At 56.2% G+C, this 15911-nt stretch overlaps 1 protein-coding gene across 2 annotated transcripts; it reads right to left on the bottom strand.

Annotated features, from left to right (window-relative positions):
* Positions 1 to 2332: 2332 nt before the first annotated feature.
* Positions 2333 to 13403, bottom strand: MYBPH (myosin binding protein H). 2 transcript variants are annotated; one of them, XM_063178228.1, is made up of 11 exons: positions 12832 to 13403; positions 12479 to 12613; positions 10519 to 10686; positions 7843 to 7931; positions 6750 to 6945; positions 6279 to 6418; positions 5976 to 6135; positions 5103 to 5239; positions 4507 to 4693; positions 2842 to 2883; positions 2333 to 2568 (listed from the first exon to the last, which is right to left on the bottom strand). In XM_063178228.1, the coding sequence occupies exons 1-10, from the start codon at positions 13178 to 13180 to the stop codon at positions 2873 to 2875; spliced, it is 1572 nt and encodes a 523-aa protein (XP_063034298.1). In that variant the 5' UTR covers positions 13181 to 13403; the 3' UTR covers positions 2333 to 2568; positions 2842 to 2872. The 2 variants fall into 2 exon arrangements, with proteins under 2 accessions (XP_063034298.1, XP_063034299.1); XM_063178229.1 differs by having other exon boundaries at positions 2333 to 2542.
* Between the last annotated feature and the right edge of the window lie 2508 nt (positions 13404 to 15911).

The raw sequence follows: 15911 nt of genomic DNA, 5'->3' as shown, positions 1-15911 counted from the left end.
ATCCTGTGGCCCTGCCCTGCCCCAGCAGGGTCGTGCTCCTCAGAGGGGACGTCAGCAGTGAGCAAAGTGACTGCAGCCAGTTCCCACAGAGACTGGGGGTGCAGAGGGGAGAAGGACCTTGGGTGGGTGAGATTTATGGGTGACTTAGCAATGTTGGGAGTGTGCAGCACAGGGATTGGGGCAGCCAGGAGTCCCTTCTCCCGCTGCTGCAGTCAGCTCTATTTAGCTCAGAGGGATGAGGAGGGCAGCAAGGAAGAGAGGAGATGAAAGGCTCAGCCACCCACATTTTGTGGGGGCCTTGATGTATTTCCAGGCTCCTGGCTCAGACAGCACTGGGAACAACCAGAGCAGAGCAGAAAAACAATGGCAAGGACGGGAGAAAATCCTCATCACAGTAGAGGGGTCCTGAACACCCTCCCAACCTTCCCATGGCGTAGATGGTGCTGTGCTGCTGCTGAGCCCTTGGGAACAGCAATTCCCCACAGACTTCAGCCCACACCCCCCTCCCAGGCATCACCAGGTGCCCTGGGGCCAGCACTGAGCCTCTCACATGAGGGTGAGGCTTTGGCTCACCCCAAATCTGCCCAGTGCAGGGACTCCTGTGCTCCCACTCTGCCGTGTCCTGTGCCTGCTCAGGCCAGAGCCAGCATCTCCTGGACAGGGCACAGAGAAGAGCCTCAGGTCTCACAGAGCACCAGTATCAGTGGTACCTGAGGATGCTGCAAGCCCAGGTTGGTGAGGACGAGAGAAGACCCCAGGCCGAGGCCGTGCAGCACCTTGCCTTCAGATCAGTGCTGCTGTTTGCCCAGCTCTCACTCCCACTTGCATCTTATTTCTGCTGCTTTTCTGGAACTGAGCCTTTGGCCTGATCCTTGCTAAGGTAACCAGGAACCTGGCAACTGGGATGCTCATAAATTAAAGGGCATGTGAATGATTGCTTCATTAAAAATAGCATGAAGTGTATTTTTCCACTCTGTGCTCTCCAGACCTGTCCCTGAGGGGGAGCCCTCACTAAAAGTGGATGTTGTCACGCACCTCCATCCCCTGTGGGGTCACAAACACAGTCCGTGCTCTGTAGGACTGAAATAAGGGCCTGGAAAGGGCACAGCATGCAGCATGACAGAGTCCTGGAGATCAGCTCACAGCCTGCTTCCAGACCCTGTCCCTGACAGAATCCCAGTGGCGAGGTCAGTGCCCAGGTACAGGGACAGCCCCAGCAGTGCCTGGGCTGGGTATGAGCATGCTGGGGAAAGCAAGCTCTGCCCTTGCCAGCTGCGACTGCAGCCTCTGCTCTGGGGCATTGCCTCCAGCACCAACCACCTCGAAAATACAGCCTGAGCAGCAGTGGGACAAAATTAATCCGACAATGCCCTCTGATGGTGGAAACAAACAACCCTGTGTGAGCGGTGCACCTGGCATTACTGAGCCTCATGGGACCAGTAACACTCCCTGGGCTTCATCTTGGGCTGTAGGTGCCTGGGGACAGATGGGGACAAAGCAGAGGGGCTGCAGGAGAGATGCAGAGACGGGCTTGGTTAACCACAGGCACTGCCCAGCTTTGCTCTCCACGGCACCAAGGGCGGGATGGGTTCCCATCTGTGGGTGCCAGGCTGGATTTGCATCTACACTGGCAATTCCAGGGCCAGCCAGGACACAGGCAGGACAGGAGCCTGGCCCCATGACAGAGCTGCCACGCAGCTGGGAGAGCTCTTGCCCTCGTGCCCAGGCTGAGGGGGAGGCAGTGCTGGTGGAGAGATCACCCCACGCCTCTGGCCCCAGGTAACCTTGTGTTCCATGGGTCCCTCTGGGCTCTGGTGACACCCACAGTGTCTCCCTTGTGTTCCATGGGTCCCTCTGGGCTCTGGTGACACCCAGTGTCTGCCCCGAGCTGGCCCAGAGTTCAAGTGATATCTCACCCTGCACATGAGCCACCAGCTCACAGGGATGATTCCCCTCCTCTGGGTAAAACACCAACATGTCCTGTCACCCTGGGGAGGTGACAGCTCCTGGCTGGATCATTGCCTCACTGGTGTGGATAAAAAAATCTGTGCTTCAGTAAAGAAGCATTAAGATGCTGCAGCATTGATGTGGCATTTCTTTTTCCCCAGCCAGAGTCATTCCCCTGCTCCAGAAGGAAATATTTCTGAATTCTTTTTCTCTTTGTTGGGTTCCTTCTGGTTCAGGAATCTCTCTGTGTGCTGGTCCTTCCTTTCCAAGCTCAAAACCCTTTTCCCCTACCATTGGTTGGGTGGGATCCTACATGACTCCAACAGCAGCCCTGGCACCTCTCCATATCTCCCTACCCAAGTAACCCCACAATGAGCAGGACAGAGGCGTTTGGTGGCTTTTATTAGGAGCAAAGCCCCTCAGCTGGGTTTGTTTTACTGTCACAGCTAATGGCAGGTTCAGAGAGGGCCATGCCATGGCAGGCTGAGGTGCAGCCCCCAGAGCACTGCCAGGAAGGGGCAGTGCAGCAGGCAGCAGAGACCATGGCCAGGGGCACAGCACCAGCCCCACCACGCCTGGCACCTGCAGGATCCACCTGGGAAAAGGAACGAGATCCGAGTCCTGCAAGGGCACCAAGAGAGCCCTGGTCAGGGATGGGTGGGAAACATGTCCCTGCCACAGCTCTTATGCAGGACAAACCCAGCCACATTTACAGCCCTCCCTCCACCTCACCAAGGGACAGGTTCATCACCCCACCCATGCATCTCCAGCCATGGGACAAGGAAGACATGAGCTGGGACTCCATCATCAGGGCTAATCCAGGACACACAGCCCACTCCATCCCCCTGAAGGGATCCATCTTCCCTCCATCCTGGTGCCCCAACCCAGACCTACCTTGCTCTTTGTCTTGTCCTCCAATCTGTCCTCACTTGGGTACTGTAGGAGAGCACAGGAGACAAAAACCCCTTGAACTCCCCTTATCTTACTCCCCTTTTGACTCCCAAAAGTGCTGTATGCTCTATGCTCGCCCCAATGTGCACCAGCACATCTCAACCCTGCACACCCCATCCCTGCACACACCTGCTCCAAGCAATCCCACACCCCACCCTCACTGCCTGCTCCTGCCAGTGTCCCCAAGGTCCCAGCCTGGGTCACTCCCAGGTGTTTGTGTCCCCAGCACAGTGCCCAGCTCCTCCTCCTTGGCCAGCTGGGCTGATCCCCCAGGGGGCAGCAGGGCAGGGGGGGATTCTGCCCCTGTGCCCTGCTCAGGTGAGGCCCCACCTGCAGAGCTGCCCCAGCCCTGGGCCCAGCACAGGAAGGAGCTGGAGCTGCTGGAGAGAGCCCAGAGGAGGCCATGGAGCTGCTCCAAGGCCTGAAGCCCCTCTGGGAGAGCTGGGGATGCTTATCTGGAGAAGAGAAGGCTCTGGGGAGAGCTCAGAGCCCCTTCCAGTGCCTAAAGGGGCTCCAGGAGAGCTGGAAAGGGACTGGGGACAAAAGCCTGGAGGGACAGGACACGGGGGAATGGCTTTTCACTGCCAGAGGCCAGGGATGGATGGCATACTGGGAAGGAATTGCTCCCTGACAGGGTGGGGAGGGCCTTGCCCAAGTTACCCAGAGAAGCTGTGGCTGCCTCTGGATCCCTGGAAACGTTCAGGGCCAGGTTGGACAGGGCTTGGAGCAATCTGGTATGGTGGAAGGCGTCCCTGCCCATGGCAGGGGGTGGGACTGGGTGAGCTTCAGGTCCCTTCCCAGCCAGAGCATTGCTCTGTTGAGGGTCCCTGCCCAGCTGCACTCAGGATGTGCCTGTGGGGCCACGGGACCAGGGCCAGCTGGGTCAGTGCTCCTGGAGGGTGCAGAGCAGCTCCCACAGAGCTGAGCACTGACCCTGTGCCGCACACCCTGTGCCAGACCAACAGCTCTGCAGCTTCCACAGGGCCTGGGGTGCTGGGGCTGCCAGACTGGAGCTCTGCCTGTGTGGGAAGTGGGGCAGAGTGTGTCTGGGGGCAAGAGTGTGCTTGGAAGCTACAGGAGAGGAAATGTAAGTGTTCAAGGACACCTGGCCAGCACAGGAACACACAGAGGGTGTGTGGGCAGTGATCCTCCCATGGGCCAAACAGGGGAGCAACATGGGGCAGGTCTGCTCTGGATGCTCTGCTGAGGCAGGGAAATGTGAGTGGGAAATGTGGGCAGGATGCCAAGACATAAATCAGAGCAGCCCAGATGCAGGGGAGGAGGGTCACACACAGCCCCCTTGCCACTCTTGGGACAAGAGCAGGGGCAGCCAGTGCTGGGCTTGGCCTCCAGCAGCTCCTCTGGCTCTGCCATTTCTGATTTCCTCCCCATTTTTTTCCCCACAAATAAGGAAAGGTGATTTCAAGATGCTTCAAGACCATAAACCCAAGCAGCCCAAAGGTGCAGCTCCCCAGGGCTGCCCAAAGTCCTTAGACTCCCTCACAACCAGGATCAACCCAAAACAGGGACAAACCACAGCCCTGGGAAAGTGAGACCTGGAAAAGGCAGGCAAGGGCTCCTGCTCCTCCTTCCCTAAGGAACTCTCACCTTTCACATCCAGTCTGCAGTCTACTGAGGCTTCCCCCAGGGGGTTCACAGCCTTGCAGGTGTAGACACCCCCATCGAAAGGGCCAGGCTTGCGGATCTCCAGGGAGCACACGCCCTGATCAATCAGTGCTATGTATTTGGGATCTTCCCGAATCTCCATCTGATTTTTCAACCAGATGATTTTGGGCTGAAAGTTTAAAGCAGGGAGAGAAATGAGAAATCTAAATGTCCCCAAAGTACAGCCACCTCTCTCTGCCTTTGCCTTGGCCCTGCCTGAAGCTTGTGGCCATGGTGGGATTCACAGTCAGAAGTATTTTGAAGATCCAAATCTCCCACTTGTGAGCCCTAACCACTGCTCCACCCTTCCTACCCCAGCACAGAGAAAACAGGGCATGGCTTGATTTAAGACCAGTCTCCCATCTCCTTGCAGCAACACCCCAGTTTGACTCAGAGGGCAGCTTCAGCTCCTTAACCTCACCCAACCCTAATCCAAGAGCACCAACCATCCCCTGGTGGTCTCCCACCTCCAGCCACCTTGCAGAAACCCCCCAGGTGTCCCCAGGAAGGGTTATAGTGTCCCTGGAGGAGGCACCGACCTGGGGGAAGCCCCGCACGGAGCAGAAGAGGTGGGTGCTGTAGCCCCGCGTGGTCGTTCGGTCTGTCAGGGGCTGCGTGAACTTCGGGGGCTCCATCATGTCCCGCTGGGGGATCTTCTCTGGCTGGTAAGTGGTTTCTAAGGAAGGAATTAATTCTAGCTGAGACCTCAGGCTCCCAGGCTGACCAGCACAGGAATTCAGCACAAGGTGCCCAAACCCATTTCTGTTCCCTCTTATAGGAAGCAAGATATCAGCTGGCCTGACCCAAGGACCTGGCCCTCAGCTCAGAGCAGCCCTGTTTCCTCATTCAATCATGAGATGGCAGTGCCCAGGCCCTGCAAGGAACAGGGGGGATGCCAACCCCACTGTGACACATCCTGTGCACAGCAGTGAGACCCAGGCCGGGCACACTCTGAATCTCCCACTCCATCCCCAAATCTCAACCACAGAAATAAGAGCTGGAGGGAAGCTCTGCAGATGGCAGAGACCCTAGGTCACTGTGTGCTACCAGGGAGCAGGATGGAAACAGATGGAAGGAGAGCAGGGCTGGTTGGAGATTTGGCCCTGAGCTGTAGAAAAAAGCCAGGGCTGCTCTGACTCTTCCCAGCTCCTGTTTCCATCTCATCCCAGGGATGTCCATGCCTTGGTTCTTCCAAGCATGGCATGAGCTCTCCCCAGAGGAGAAATGAGGTGCAGAGAGGGGGCAGGGTACCTCTGGACCTTGGGGGTGCTCAGCCTCACCCCTGCTGGTCTTGTCCTGGGGACCAGCCCAGCAACATCAACACAACTCCAAGGAAACCCCACGGGCCCACTGGTCAGGACCACTCTTGAACAGCCCCCTCCCCAGCCCCTCAGCCAGGGACATGTCCCCACTTGTCTTCTCGATGTGGGCCACTCCGGAGGCCACCGCAGCGCTGTCGCTGAGCCCGCAGATGTTCTCGGAGAACACTCGGAAGGAGTAGGTGTTGCCAATGATGAGGTCAGAGATGGTGCAGCTGGTGCGGGTGCAGCGCTCCAGCACTGTGAACCATTTCTGGAAGGAAAAAAGGAGGGAAAAAGAGAGCAGTGAGGAAAGACAGGCTGTGACAAGGATGGAGAAGGTGTGGAGTGGGGCAGGGAGTGCCGCAGTCCCTCTCCCATCAGGGCATCACCACCAACAGGAGTGCCCAGGCTCACCCCACTCTTCTTGTCTGACTTCTGCACCCTGTAGCCCTTGATCTCAGCATTCCCGTTGTCCACAGGAGGGGTCCACTCCAGGGCCACATTAAAGCCCCACACATCCACCAGCTTCAGGTTCTGGGGAGGGCCGGGTGGCTCTGCAAACACAAACACCCTCAGGGTGACATCCCAGTTTGCTCCCCCCACATTCTGTACCTTGGCCATCCCTTGACCTTATTTTTAATCTCTTCTCACCTTGGTGCAGCACACAAGGGATGAGAAGCTGAGGGGCAAGGCTGGCAGAAACTCTGCATTTCCACCCAGAGAAGTTCACATGCATGATCCTGTTGAGGATCCCACTGGAACAGGGACTCCAGAGTCCTTTGCCTTGTTGCCATCGCATCACATCCCACCCAGAACAAGACCTACCCAACCAAGGAGGAGAAAAGAGCTCCAGAGTGATCCTGCAGGGTGCCACCCTCAGCTTACCAACCACCTGGATGTCCAGGGTAGCCTTGTCCTCGGCGCCGTTGATGCGCACCGTGAGCTCGTACTTGCCCGAGTCGGCGCGCTGGGCCTGGCGGATGTAGAAGATGGTGTCCCGGGCCGTGGTGCGGATGTTGATGCGGCTGCTGTCCAGGGCCTGCCCTCCCTTGCTCCAGCTCACCTCGGGCTGCGGCTTTCCCTGCAGACACAGGCGGGTCAGCAGCCCCTCGGGCATGGGTCCTGCTGGAAGGATGGGTGGCAGAGCCACCGCGCTGTGTCCGGGCAGCAGCAGCCCGAGGGCCACCTCTCCCATCCAGCAGGAAAGAAGCTGCAGCTGATTCCTGTCAGACTCACTAAGGGGAAGCCATCAGGCTCCAGGGATGAGGTGGGAGCGTGCTGGCTCCCCAAGGTCCTCATGGAGCCAGCCCAGCTGTACTTGCCAGGGCACAGCTCTGCTGGGCCCAGGCTCCAGCTTAGCACCAGGGCTTGAACTCAGCATACAAGGAAAATTCATATCTGGAGCATGGCCAGCAGAGTCCAAACTGTCTGTGAGACATGGCATGGACAAGCCCCTCAGTTCAGGGGCCTCTCACTCCCTCCGCTTGCTGAAAATGTTTCAGAGCCAGCTGCCATGCTGGAGGTGCTCTGGTGATGTCCCAGACATGATGAGAGAGATAGCTGAGGAGATGACCTCCAACCTAACCCACCACTGTCAGCATTGCTCCACCTGGGCCTGCCCTCCTCCAAAGGCAGCTGGTCTCCTCCAGGGACCCTAGTGCTGTGCTATGGGGTCCCAAGGCATGTGGCCAGGAGCACGAGCTGAACTGGACTTATTGGCTGAGGCAGCAGAAACAGCCAGTCCATGTCCAGATGTGTTTGGGGATGTCCCACTGCAACATCATCAACAAAGACGTAGCAGGGGAAAAATGGAACCTGGACAGGAAGAGGAGAGAGATTCCCAGCCCATCACCCACCCTTGGCCCATAAGACACAATGACCAGGCCAAGCCAGAGCACAGTTGGACCCATAAGCTAACCTGCAGGAGCTAATCTGGAGTGCAATGCCCAGCAGATTAAAGCCCAAATCGCCCCGGTACCTGAAAGGGGATCATGATGTTCACAGCATCCCCCACACGCCTGATGTAAGTCTCCCGCAGGTGCCGAGGCATGCGGATCTTCGGGAGCTCTGGGGACAGAATTCCCATTGTGAGACCAGGAACTCCCATTCCTCAGCTGGCTGGCCCTCTCCACACACAGCCCTGCTTGGCCGCCAAGAAAATCCACCCCAACACGGCCACCTTCTCCCTCTCCTCTCCTGGACAGCTCTGCTCCCCTGCAGGCTGTGCTGGCCTGTCCCATTCCTGTACCCCGGAGTGACAGCCATCCCTGGGATCCTCGGTCACCAAGCCAAGGGCAGCATTCTGATGGACCATTCACCCCTCTTCATGACTTCCTGGCCATGGACACAGCCTGGCCTCAACCTCAAGAGCCACAACATGACTTATATTGTAACAAGGCAGGGAACAGCATCTCCCAGTTGGGAAATATTTCTCCCCCTGACTTTCCAAAGGCATACAGCCCAACTTTCAGCAAGGACAAGGCTCAACCTCCACCTTCCCGTGCAGTCCAGGCCTCTGAAACACCAAGGAGGTGCCTGGTCATACCAGAGTTGTGAAAGACAAACATCTCCAGGGAAACACAACACAGACAAGCAAAATGCCCACTGGAGAATGCTCATGGAGCGTGTCCCCTTCCCAGAGTGGAACAGGAGCCGAACAACTCTGCTGGCTCAGTGATAGCCAGGGATCCCTCTGGAGCCCCTCAGAAGGAGCTGGGAGTCTCTGCCCGGGTTAAATGTGCACAAGCTTCACCCTGGGGAGGGGGCCCAGGCAGAATAAACCAGGCCTGAGCCAAACAGCTGTGAGGGCTGGGGAGCAGGGACAGGCCCTTGCTGACAGCTGAGACCGTCCCTGCTCTGCTCTGCTGCCATTCCTGCAGGGATCCATCCCCCTGCTGCCACTTGGACTCATCAGTCTCAGCCGGGGAGGGAAACCCGACCTCGGGCAGGAATGTTAATTCATGGATGTTTTCCCCAGATCCCCAGTGCTTCTCTCAGAGGGACTGGGCTGGCCAAGGTCAGTGGCCACAGTGACAAAATGTCATGGTGGGAAGGCCTTTTTTCCTGCCCTTGTTCCCGGGAAAATGTGACTCCCATACTGATCCTTCATCTGGTTTCTCCTTGTCTCTCTCCACCTCCCAAGCCCACTCATCCCACCTGTTGATAAGCTCCGTGCTGTCCCATTGCTGCTATTTAAAATCCCCTTGGGTGCTATAAATGAACTGGTGAGATGCACAAAATGCAGGCTGAGAGAAAATGTGAGGGTCAGGAGACAACAGATGAGGAAGGGAAGGGAAGGTTTGGGAAGGTTTGGGAAGGGAAGGGAAGGTTTGGGAAGGGAAGGTTTGGGAAGGGAAGGGAAGGTTTGGGAAGGGAAGGTTTGGGAAGGTTTGGGAAGGTTTGGGAAGGTTTGGGAAGGTTTGGGAAGGTTTGGGAAGGGAAGGTTTGGGAAGGTTTGGGAAGGTTTGGGAAGGTTTGGGAAGGTTTGGGAAGGTTTGGGAAGGTTTGGGAAGGGAAGGGAAGGGAAGGGAAGGGAAGGGAAGGGAAGGGAAGGGAAGGGAAGGGAAGGGAAGGGAAGGGAAGGGAAGGGAAGGGAAGGGAAGGGAAGGGAAGGGAAGGGAAGGGAAGGGAAGGGAAGGGAAGGGAAGGGAAGGGAAGGGAAGGGAAGGGAAGGGAAGGGAAGGGAAGGGAAGGGAAGGGAAGGGAAGGGAAGGGAAGGGAAGGGAAGGGAAGGGAAGGACCCAGTAGATCAAGTTGTGTGGGGGTCTCTCAGCTTTTTGGGTTTTACACCTGTACATGTGCCTGGAACAAAGCTCAGGCAACAGGTACAGGGTGGGGAAAGCATGAGCTGTACATTGACCATCTCATGCCAGTCCCTCACACCCCAGTTTTCCCAGTCCTATGAGGTCTGGTGGGATGGTTTTGAGATCAGAGGGGAGCAGGCACAGCCACCACCCTGAAGCCAAATTCACCTCCTCCAAGCACACTGAGAAGATGGACCCCGCAGGACCCTTTCCATGGGTTGATAGTCTTCTCCAAGCCTTTTCTTATGAAAAGCTGGTGGTTCCAGGAATAACTTTTCTTAGTATTTCTATTTTTAGGCAGCTGAAAAATCTGATGTGCTGAATAACAAGAAAACTTGAGCATTAATAATTCCTTCTAGAGGGAAAATGATTCTGTATTTGCTCTTTGCTGAGTGCAAACAGGCCCTGCCCTCCTGCATCAGCCTCTGCACATTGGCAGCACCCTGAGAGGAATGTGAGTCTTGCTAAGCATGGGAGCAACTCATTCATTAGCGAGTTCAGCATGATTAAAGTTCCCATGCTCCAGACAACCAGCTCTTGACTTCCCTGAGCTAAATAAACAAAGCTGTCCAATGTGTGCCGTGGCATATTTGGGATGTGACACTGCCAAGGGGAGGAGACACGCTCAGGGGAGGTGGATTCTGAGCTCTTGCCATTAAATGGGAAAATGTGGCTCTGCCTTTTGAGTCCTTCACCCCCAAAATTTCAACATCAGCAAGATTGGAGAGGTCAGGAGTCTCTGAGAATAACATCTGTCAGAGGCTGGATGGGACCCCTGAGAGGCTGCTCGTGCTCAGATGGGCTGGGCAGAGCTTTGGCACAGAAATGGTGCCCTCAGGGGCAGTACTCACGGAGGATCTCCCTGATGAGCACGGGCTGCTCCAGCGTGGCCGGGGCGCTGCTCCCGCTGGCGCTGACGGCCACCACCCGCACGTGGATCTTGTCCCCAGAGCTGAGCTCTGGCACCGTGCAGCGGGTGGAAAGGAAAGGCTCCTGGTTCACAGCTTTCCAGTCTGAACCTGCAACAGAGCCAGCACAGCGCTTTGGATGTGCCGTGGATGGGCAGACACACCCTGAGCAGCAGGATGGAGGCCCAGAAGGTGAGACCCAGAGGCAAAGAATCCTTTCCTTGGAAATGGGGAAGGATTTGGGGCACCAGCAGAAAAAGGAGCTTTGGCAGGGAGGTTGGCCACCCCTGCCAAGGAGTGTGGGGTATGAAGTGCTGGCAGGAGCTCAGCACTGGAGCACGAGGACATTTGCAAGCAAGAAAAGGCATCGGGCCAGCGAACACGTCCCTGCTGACCAGGTGCATTTCTGAAACGAAAGATCCTTGGAGCTCCCTGCCAGCCACTCTGCTCCTCTCACTGCCCCAGGACAGCACTGGGGCTCACCATGGCCTCCACAAACCCCTCCACACTGAGCAGGGTCTGCTCAGGACCTGCCCCTGGCCAGATGGACTGTCCAAGTGTTCTTCCCGCTGGTAAGGATGTCTCAAACTCAACGCAGAGTCCAGCCCCAGCTAACCTGGCTTTGCATCTCAAGATGTTTCTCACTTGGAAAACAAACTGCCCCAGTATCCCAGGGAGTGGGTGTCCCTGGTGGGCAATGAGAGTGACCCACAAATGCCAGGGTGTGCCAAGCCCCCATGTGCACCTTCAGAACAGGAAAGTTTTCTTGTCAATGCCACTGGAGCAGCCAAATCCCATCAGATCCTCTTTCCCTTCACCACTGGCATTGCCCAAATCAGCCCTCACTCAAATTTCACCATATTTTAGCCAACCAGAGTCTTGTACCCACCCAAATACAGCAGTCCTGTGGTTCCTGGGTGATGACAGAGGGACTGGAGTTCTCCTGTCCTGCAGCAGACCCAAAGCAAGCCAGGAGAACATCCAGACTGAGCCCTTAGGGTGGCTGTCAGACAGATCCCTCCAGGAATGTCTGCATCTTTCCTTGTCCCATGCAAGGACCTCCTCATGCATCCCACCCAGTCATGGCAACCTCTCCACCTGCAGCCCAACAGTGGGAGCCTCCCACAGCCAAGAATGTGTCCATCATGTGTGCCACAAGCTAAACAGCTGAGGATCAAGTTCCCTGAGGGCCATGGGCCACCTGGGCCTCCCAAACCACCCCAGCCCAGCCTCCCCTTGTGGATCCTCCCATCCACACAGACCCTTCACTCTTACCCCAAAGCCCAGCAGGGCTTCAAGAGAGTGCCCAAAACACAAATCTTATCCACTCACCTTGTTCCACCTCCCAGCAGTACAACTGGAAAGCCATGGACAATTGCTGGACAACTGCTGCCACCTCCCAGCCCACCTCCATCCACCACAGCCGCTTTCCTTCCAGACATTATCAAGTCTGCTGATACATGCCCAGGACCCTTCCCTTCCTCATCCTCCCATTTTATCCCCATTCCTTCCATGCTTCATTTTTGGGCAAACATGGGAGTGTTGAACTTTTTCCTCCGGTTTTCTTGAAATGCCATCCCAGCCCTGGGTCTCTGCAGCTCTGGAGTTCATCAGAGACCATCCCCAGAGGGTGTGCTGGTCTCTGCTCCCCACTAGAGCTGGACACAGCAGTGACTCTAAACCTGCTCCAAGCCCCTGCTAAAGCCATCACTTCTGTCTGACAGGCAATGGGATTCCCTTTTCCTTCATGGAAAAGAAATAGCCATTCAAAATTGATCCATTTGGGCAAAGAGAGGGAATTGTTGCTGGGGGAAATACTCTGCTGGGATCCACCCAGCTCCATCCCATCCCACAACTATGCACCACCTCTCCATGCTCATGAGGCAGGAAGGACCAAACCTACTTCCATCTTTGCAGATCTCCACCACATATCCATCCAGGCCTGCCCGGCCCGTCTGCTCCGGGGCCTTCCAGGTCAGCGTGAATGAGTTTTCACTCACTTCTTCCACAGCCAAGGACAAGGGGCAGCTGGGTGGCTCTGTAACAAACCCACAGTGGTGATGGCAGGGCTCGAGTACGGGGCTCTTGGAGGGCAATCACTCAGCCTCCAGGTCTGTCTTCAGTCCACCTAATCCCCAGCCCTCTCCCACTGCAAAAATATCCTTGATGACTTCATCCCCCCATCCCTTCTCCACGGCACATGCCCCCTCCCAGCCTTGCTTAAGTCCCCTCCCCACTCCAGTGTTCCCCACTCACCTTCCTTTGGTTTCTCCACTTTAGGTTCAGGGGCGGGGGGTTCAGCTGGGGGAGCTGGGGAACCTTCTGCAGGCGCTGGAGCCGCTTCTGCTCCAGCTTCTGTGGGGACGGGAGCAGATCCGTCTGTGGGAGCTGGGGGCTGCTCGGGGGGATGCTCGGGGGCTGGGGGCTCTGCAGCAGCTGCTGCTGGGGCTTCTTGCTTTGGGGCTGCTTCTTCCTTTGGAGGTGCTTCTTCCTTGGGGGCTGCTCCTTCCTTGGGGGCTGCTCCTTCCTTGGGGGCTGGCGCTGCCTTTTTCTTGGCCGCGGCTGGAGCCGGTTTTTTGGCTGCTGGTGCAGTTTTGCCGGTCATGGCTGCAGAGCGTAGGGGCTGGGCAAGGGGATGCTCTGGGGTCTCTGCTCCGGGGTGTCTGCTCTGTTTCCGGGTTCCTGCTCCAGATGAAAGTCCTCTCCCCCGGATCTGGGGTCTGGACTCTGAGTTTGGGGTCCCGGCTCAGGACCAGGTGTCTCTGCTCTGGGCCAATGGTCTCTGCTCCGGCTGTGCTGGGAGGGGAACCAGGTCACTGAGCCAGAACAGCGGCTGGGTGACTTTTATAGGCTTTGGCTGGCACTTGTCACCTCTCTGCAAACCAATCTGCCTGCGCAGGCGGGGCTGCCAGGAATAGCCGCCCGGGACCTGCACATTCAGCAGCCCCAGCTGCCCCCTCCTATGGGATGGCAGCACATGGGCCCGGCCCCCCCAGCGGCCCCCTTGGGCTCACTGGGACTGGGCAGGCCAGGGCCAGGTCACCTTTCTTTAGGGACATGGCTCCTGTCCCCAGCATCAGCACCCCTCTGGCTAAGGGCTTCCCTTACCCCTGCCACCTCCTCAGTCACCGACCGCCTCCCAGTCCCCACAGCCTCTCCCTGGACCCCCTCATCCCCCTTGCCTTCCTTAGCCCCTGCATGAACACCAGAACCACCCCCAAGCCCTCCCTGTTAATCCTGCATTCCCCCCTCAGATCCTCCCAGTCCCTGTAGCCCCAGACCCCTCTGGTTCCTCTGCCCTTCTTCAGCCTCATCCCCAATCCCACTGAAAGAGGTTGGAAGACAACCTTTGAGTCACCTGGACCAACGCAGCTGCCCACACCCCTAACCCACATTTCTGGGGAAGATAAATCACTCACCAGCCCCATGCCATGTTCTCCAGCCTTTGTTCTGCTCAATCAGCCATCCTTGTCCACGGAGCATGGAGACAAGGGGCGTTATGTCACCCCAGAACTCATGACCAGCCACCCTACCAATACCCCCAAACTCAGAGTCACCCCAAATCCCCCCAGTGACCCAGGAAAGCCCCATTGATTCTATGGGTCATAAACCACTCACCCTCTCCTTGCTCCTGTTCCTGTATTTGCCCTCATGCTGGGCATGACACTACTGGTCATGCACAGTAGAGACTAGAAGTGTCTCTGTATCCATAACCTTCTTGCAGTTAGGGTTGAGAGAGTGTTTTTCCCATTTTCCAGCTAATTCCCATCTCCAGGGATGCTGCTCTGAAGTGGCCAAGCAAGCCTGGCTCTCCTGGGTGCTGGTCCATGCACTCACAGTTCTGTGGTCCCCAGGAAACATCTCCAGACATGGACATGAGGGTCAAGAGGAATCTCCAAGGCAGCCAAAGTGTGAGGCACATTCTCTGCCAGGGCCAGACAATGCCAGCTTTGCTAACAAGGGGCTGGTTTTCCAACTGGGGGGAGCTGTGGTCACTCAGGAATGGGAGGGAGAGAAATAAGAGCAAAGCCCCATTGGCCAGGCTGGTTTTTAAATGCATGGTGACCCAAAGATGAGCCTGAGGGGTGCACCCCAGCTGGAGCAGCATGACCCTCCTGCTTCAGGAGGGATATTGGTTTTGTCTCCTGGTTATTTGGAGCAGGACAAAGCCAGGATACCATGAGATAAGGTTGGTGCCTCAGGGAGGGTCTGTTTGCCCCAAACTGTGTGATAACCCAGATGTTCCTTGATTATTTCCCCAGTGAGGAGGAATATGAGTAATAAAAGTTCTGCATTACCCAAAGTTCCCTAGGAATGCCTGAGGGACGAGATCCTTGAGGCAAGAGAGAGTGGTTTGGGGCTCCCAAGCATTTCTGGTGCCTGCATGAATGGATCCTGGCAGTTCCTTTTCTGCCCAGAGCACCTTGGAGTGGTTCAAAATTGCCAAGAGGGTCATGAACCAGAAAATTCCCTGCAGCTGCTCCAGCCAGAGAGAGGACAAGTCCTGGTGCCCAGCAGGGCAAGGGAGGGCTGGAGAGGATCATCCATCCATCCTGCTCCAGCTGTCTTGGGCTCCCAGGGGCCAAGTGGAGAAGCTCTGGTTTCTCCACACCTTGGCCCACCAGGATTCCATCGTGCCTTGGATGACCTTGGCCCCCTCCTTGGCTCCTCTGCTTGACCTCTCCACATGGGCCATGCCTTGATGACTCTTTCCATCAGCTCACGGGTGGCCAATTCCAGACTCCCCCAAACATCTGCTCAGGCACCTTCCCTGTGTCTTTCTCAATCATGATTTCTAATCTGAACAAAAAAACTCCACTTCATCACAAAACAAAAGGGCTTGTTTTGATGATATGTTAAGAGAAGCAATTTTAAGAGCTCAGAAAGAAAAATAAATCAATACCAAAACTCCAATTCATAAGGAAATGAGCACTCAGATTTCTCTCTGATTTCAGTTTGGGGGAGTGCAGCTGAAAATTACATCCTTTCCCCAGGAAAAATAAAGAACATCAATGCAATAATTTCACTTGAAGTTCTCAATTTGAAAGAAACTTGGGTCTGTCAACCTGCTCCATGATGTTTGGATGCTTCTGCTCTGTTGACTCAGCGGGTGACTAATAGGTTATGAGCAGATGAATCAACATGGTTTATCACCCACTCTTATCTGGGCCACGTTACTGGAGTTTATTGGCATCTTGTTTATTCACATGTTGGGCAAGTGCTGGGTGCTGGGCAAACCCAGCAGGGAAACACTGAGGAGCTGCTGCTGTTGATGGCAAAGGTCCCAATTCCAAGTCAAAGGGTTTCCCACAGGCTCCAGAAGTGGGATTGACCTT

The sequence above is a fragment of the Melospiza melodia genome, chromosome 28 (assembly GCF_035770615.1).
Source record: "Melospiza melodia melodia isolate bMelMel2 chromosome 28, bMelMel2.pri, whole genome shotgun sequence".
NCBI classification, from domain to species: Eukaryota; Metazoa; Chordata; class Aves; order Passeriformes; family Passerellidae; genus Melospiza; species Melospiza melodia.
Note: the sequence above shows the minus strand (reverse complement) of the source record. Positions and strands in the feature narration are given on the sequence as shown.

Excerpts from the sequence above, each read along its gene's own strand:
- MYBPH (XM_063178228.1), bottom strand. The coding sequence starts at position 13,180 with ATGACCGGCAAAACTGCACCAGCAGCCAAAAAACCGGCTCCAGCCGCG. Across the intron at positions 6,946-7,842 it reads ACATCATGATCCCCTTTCAG|GGAAAGCCGCAGCCCGAGGT; the intron begins GTACCGGGGCGA and ends CTGTGTCTGCAG. Across the intron at positions 5,240-5,975 it reads GGCCCACATCGAGAAGACAA|AAACCACTTACCAGCCAGAG; the intron begins GTGGGGACATGT and ends TTCCTTCCTTAG.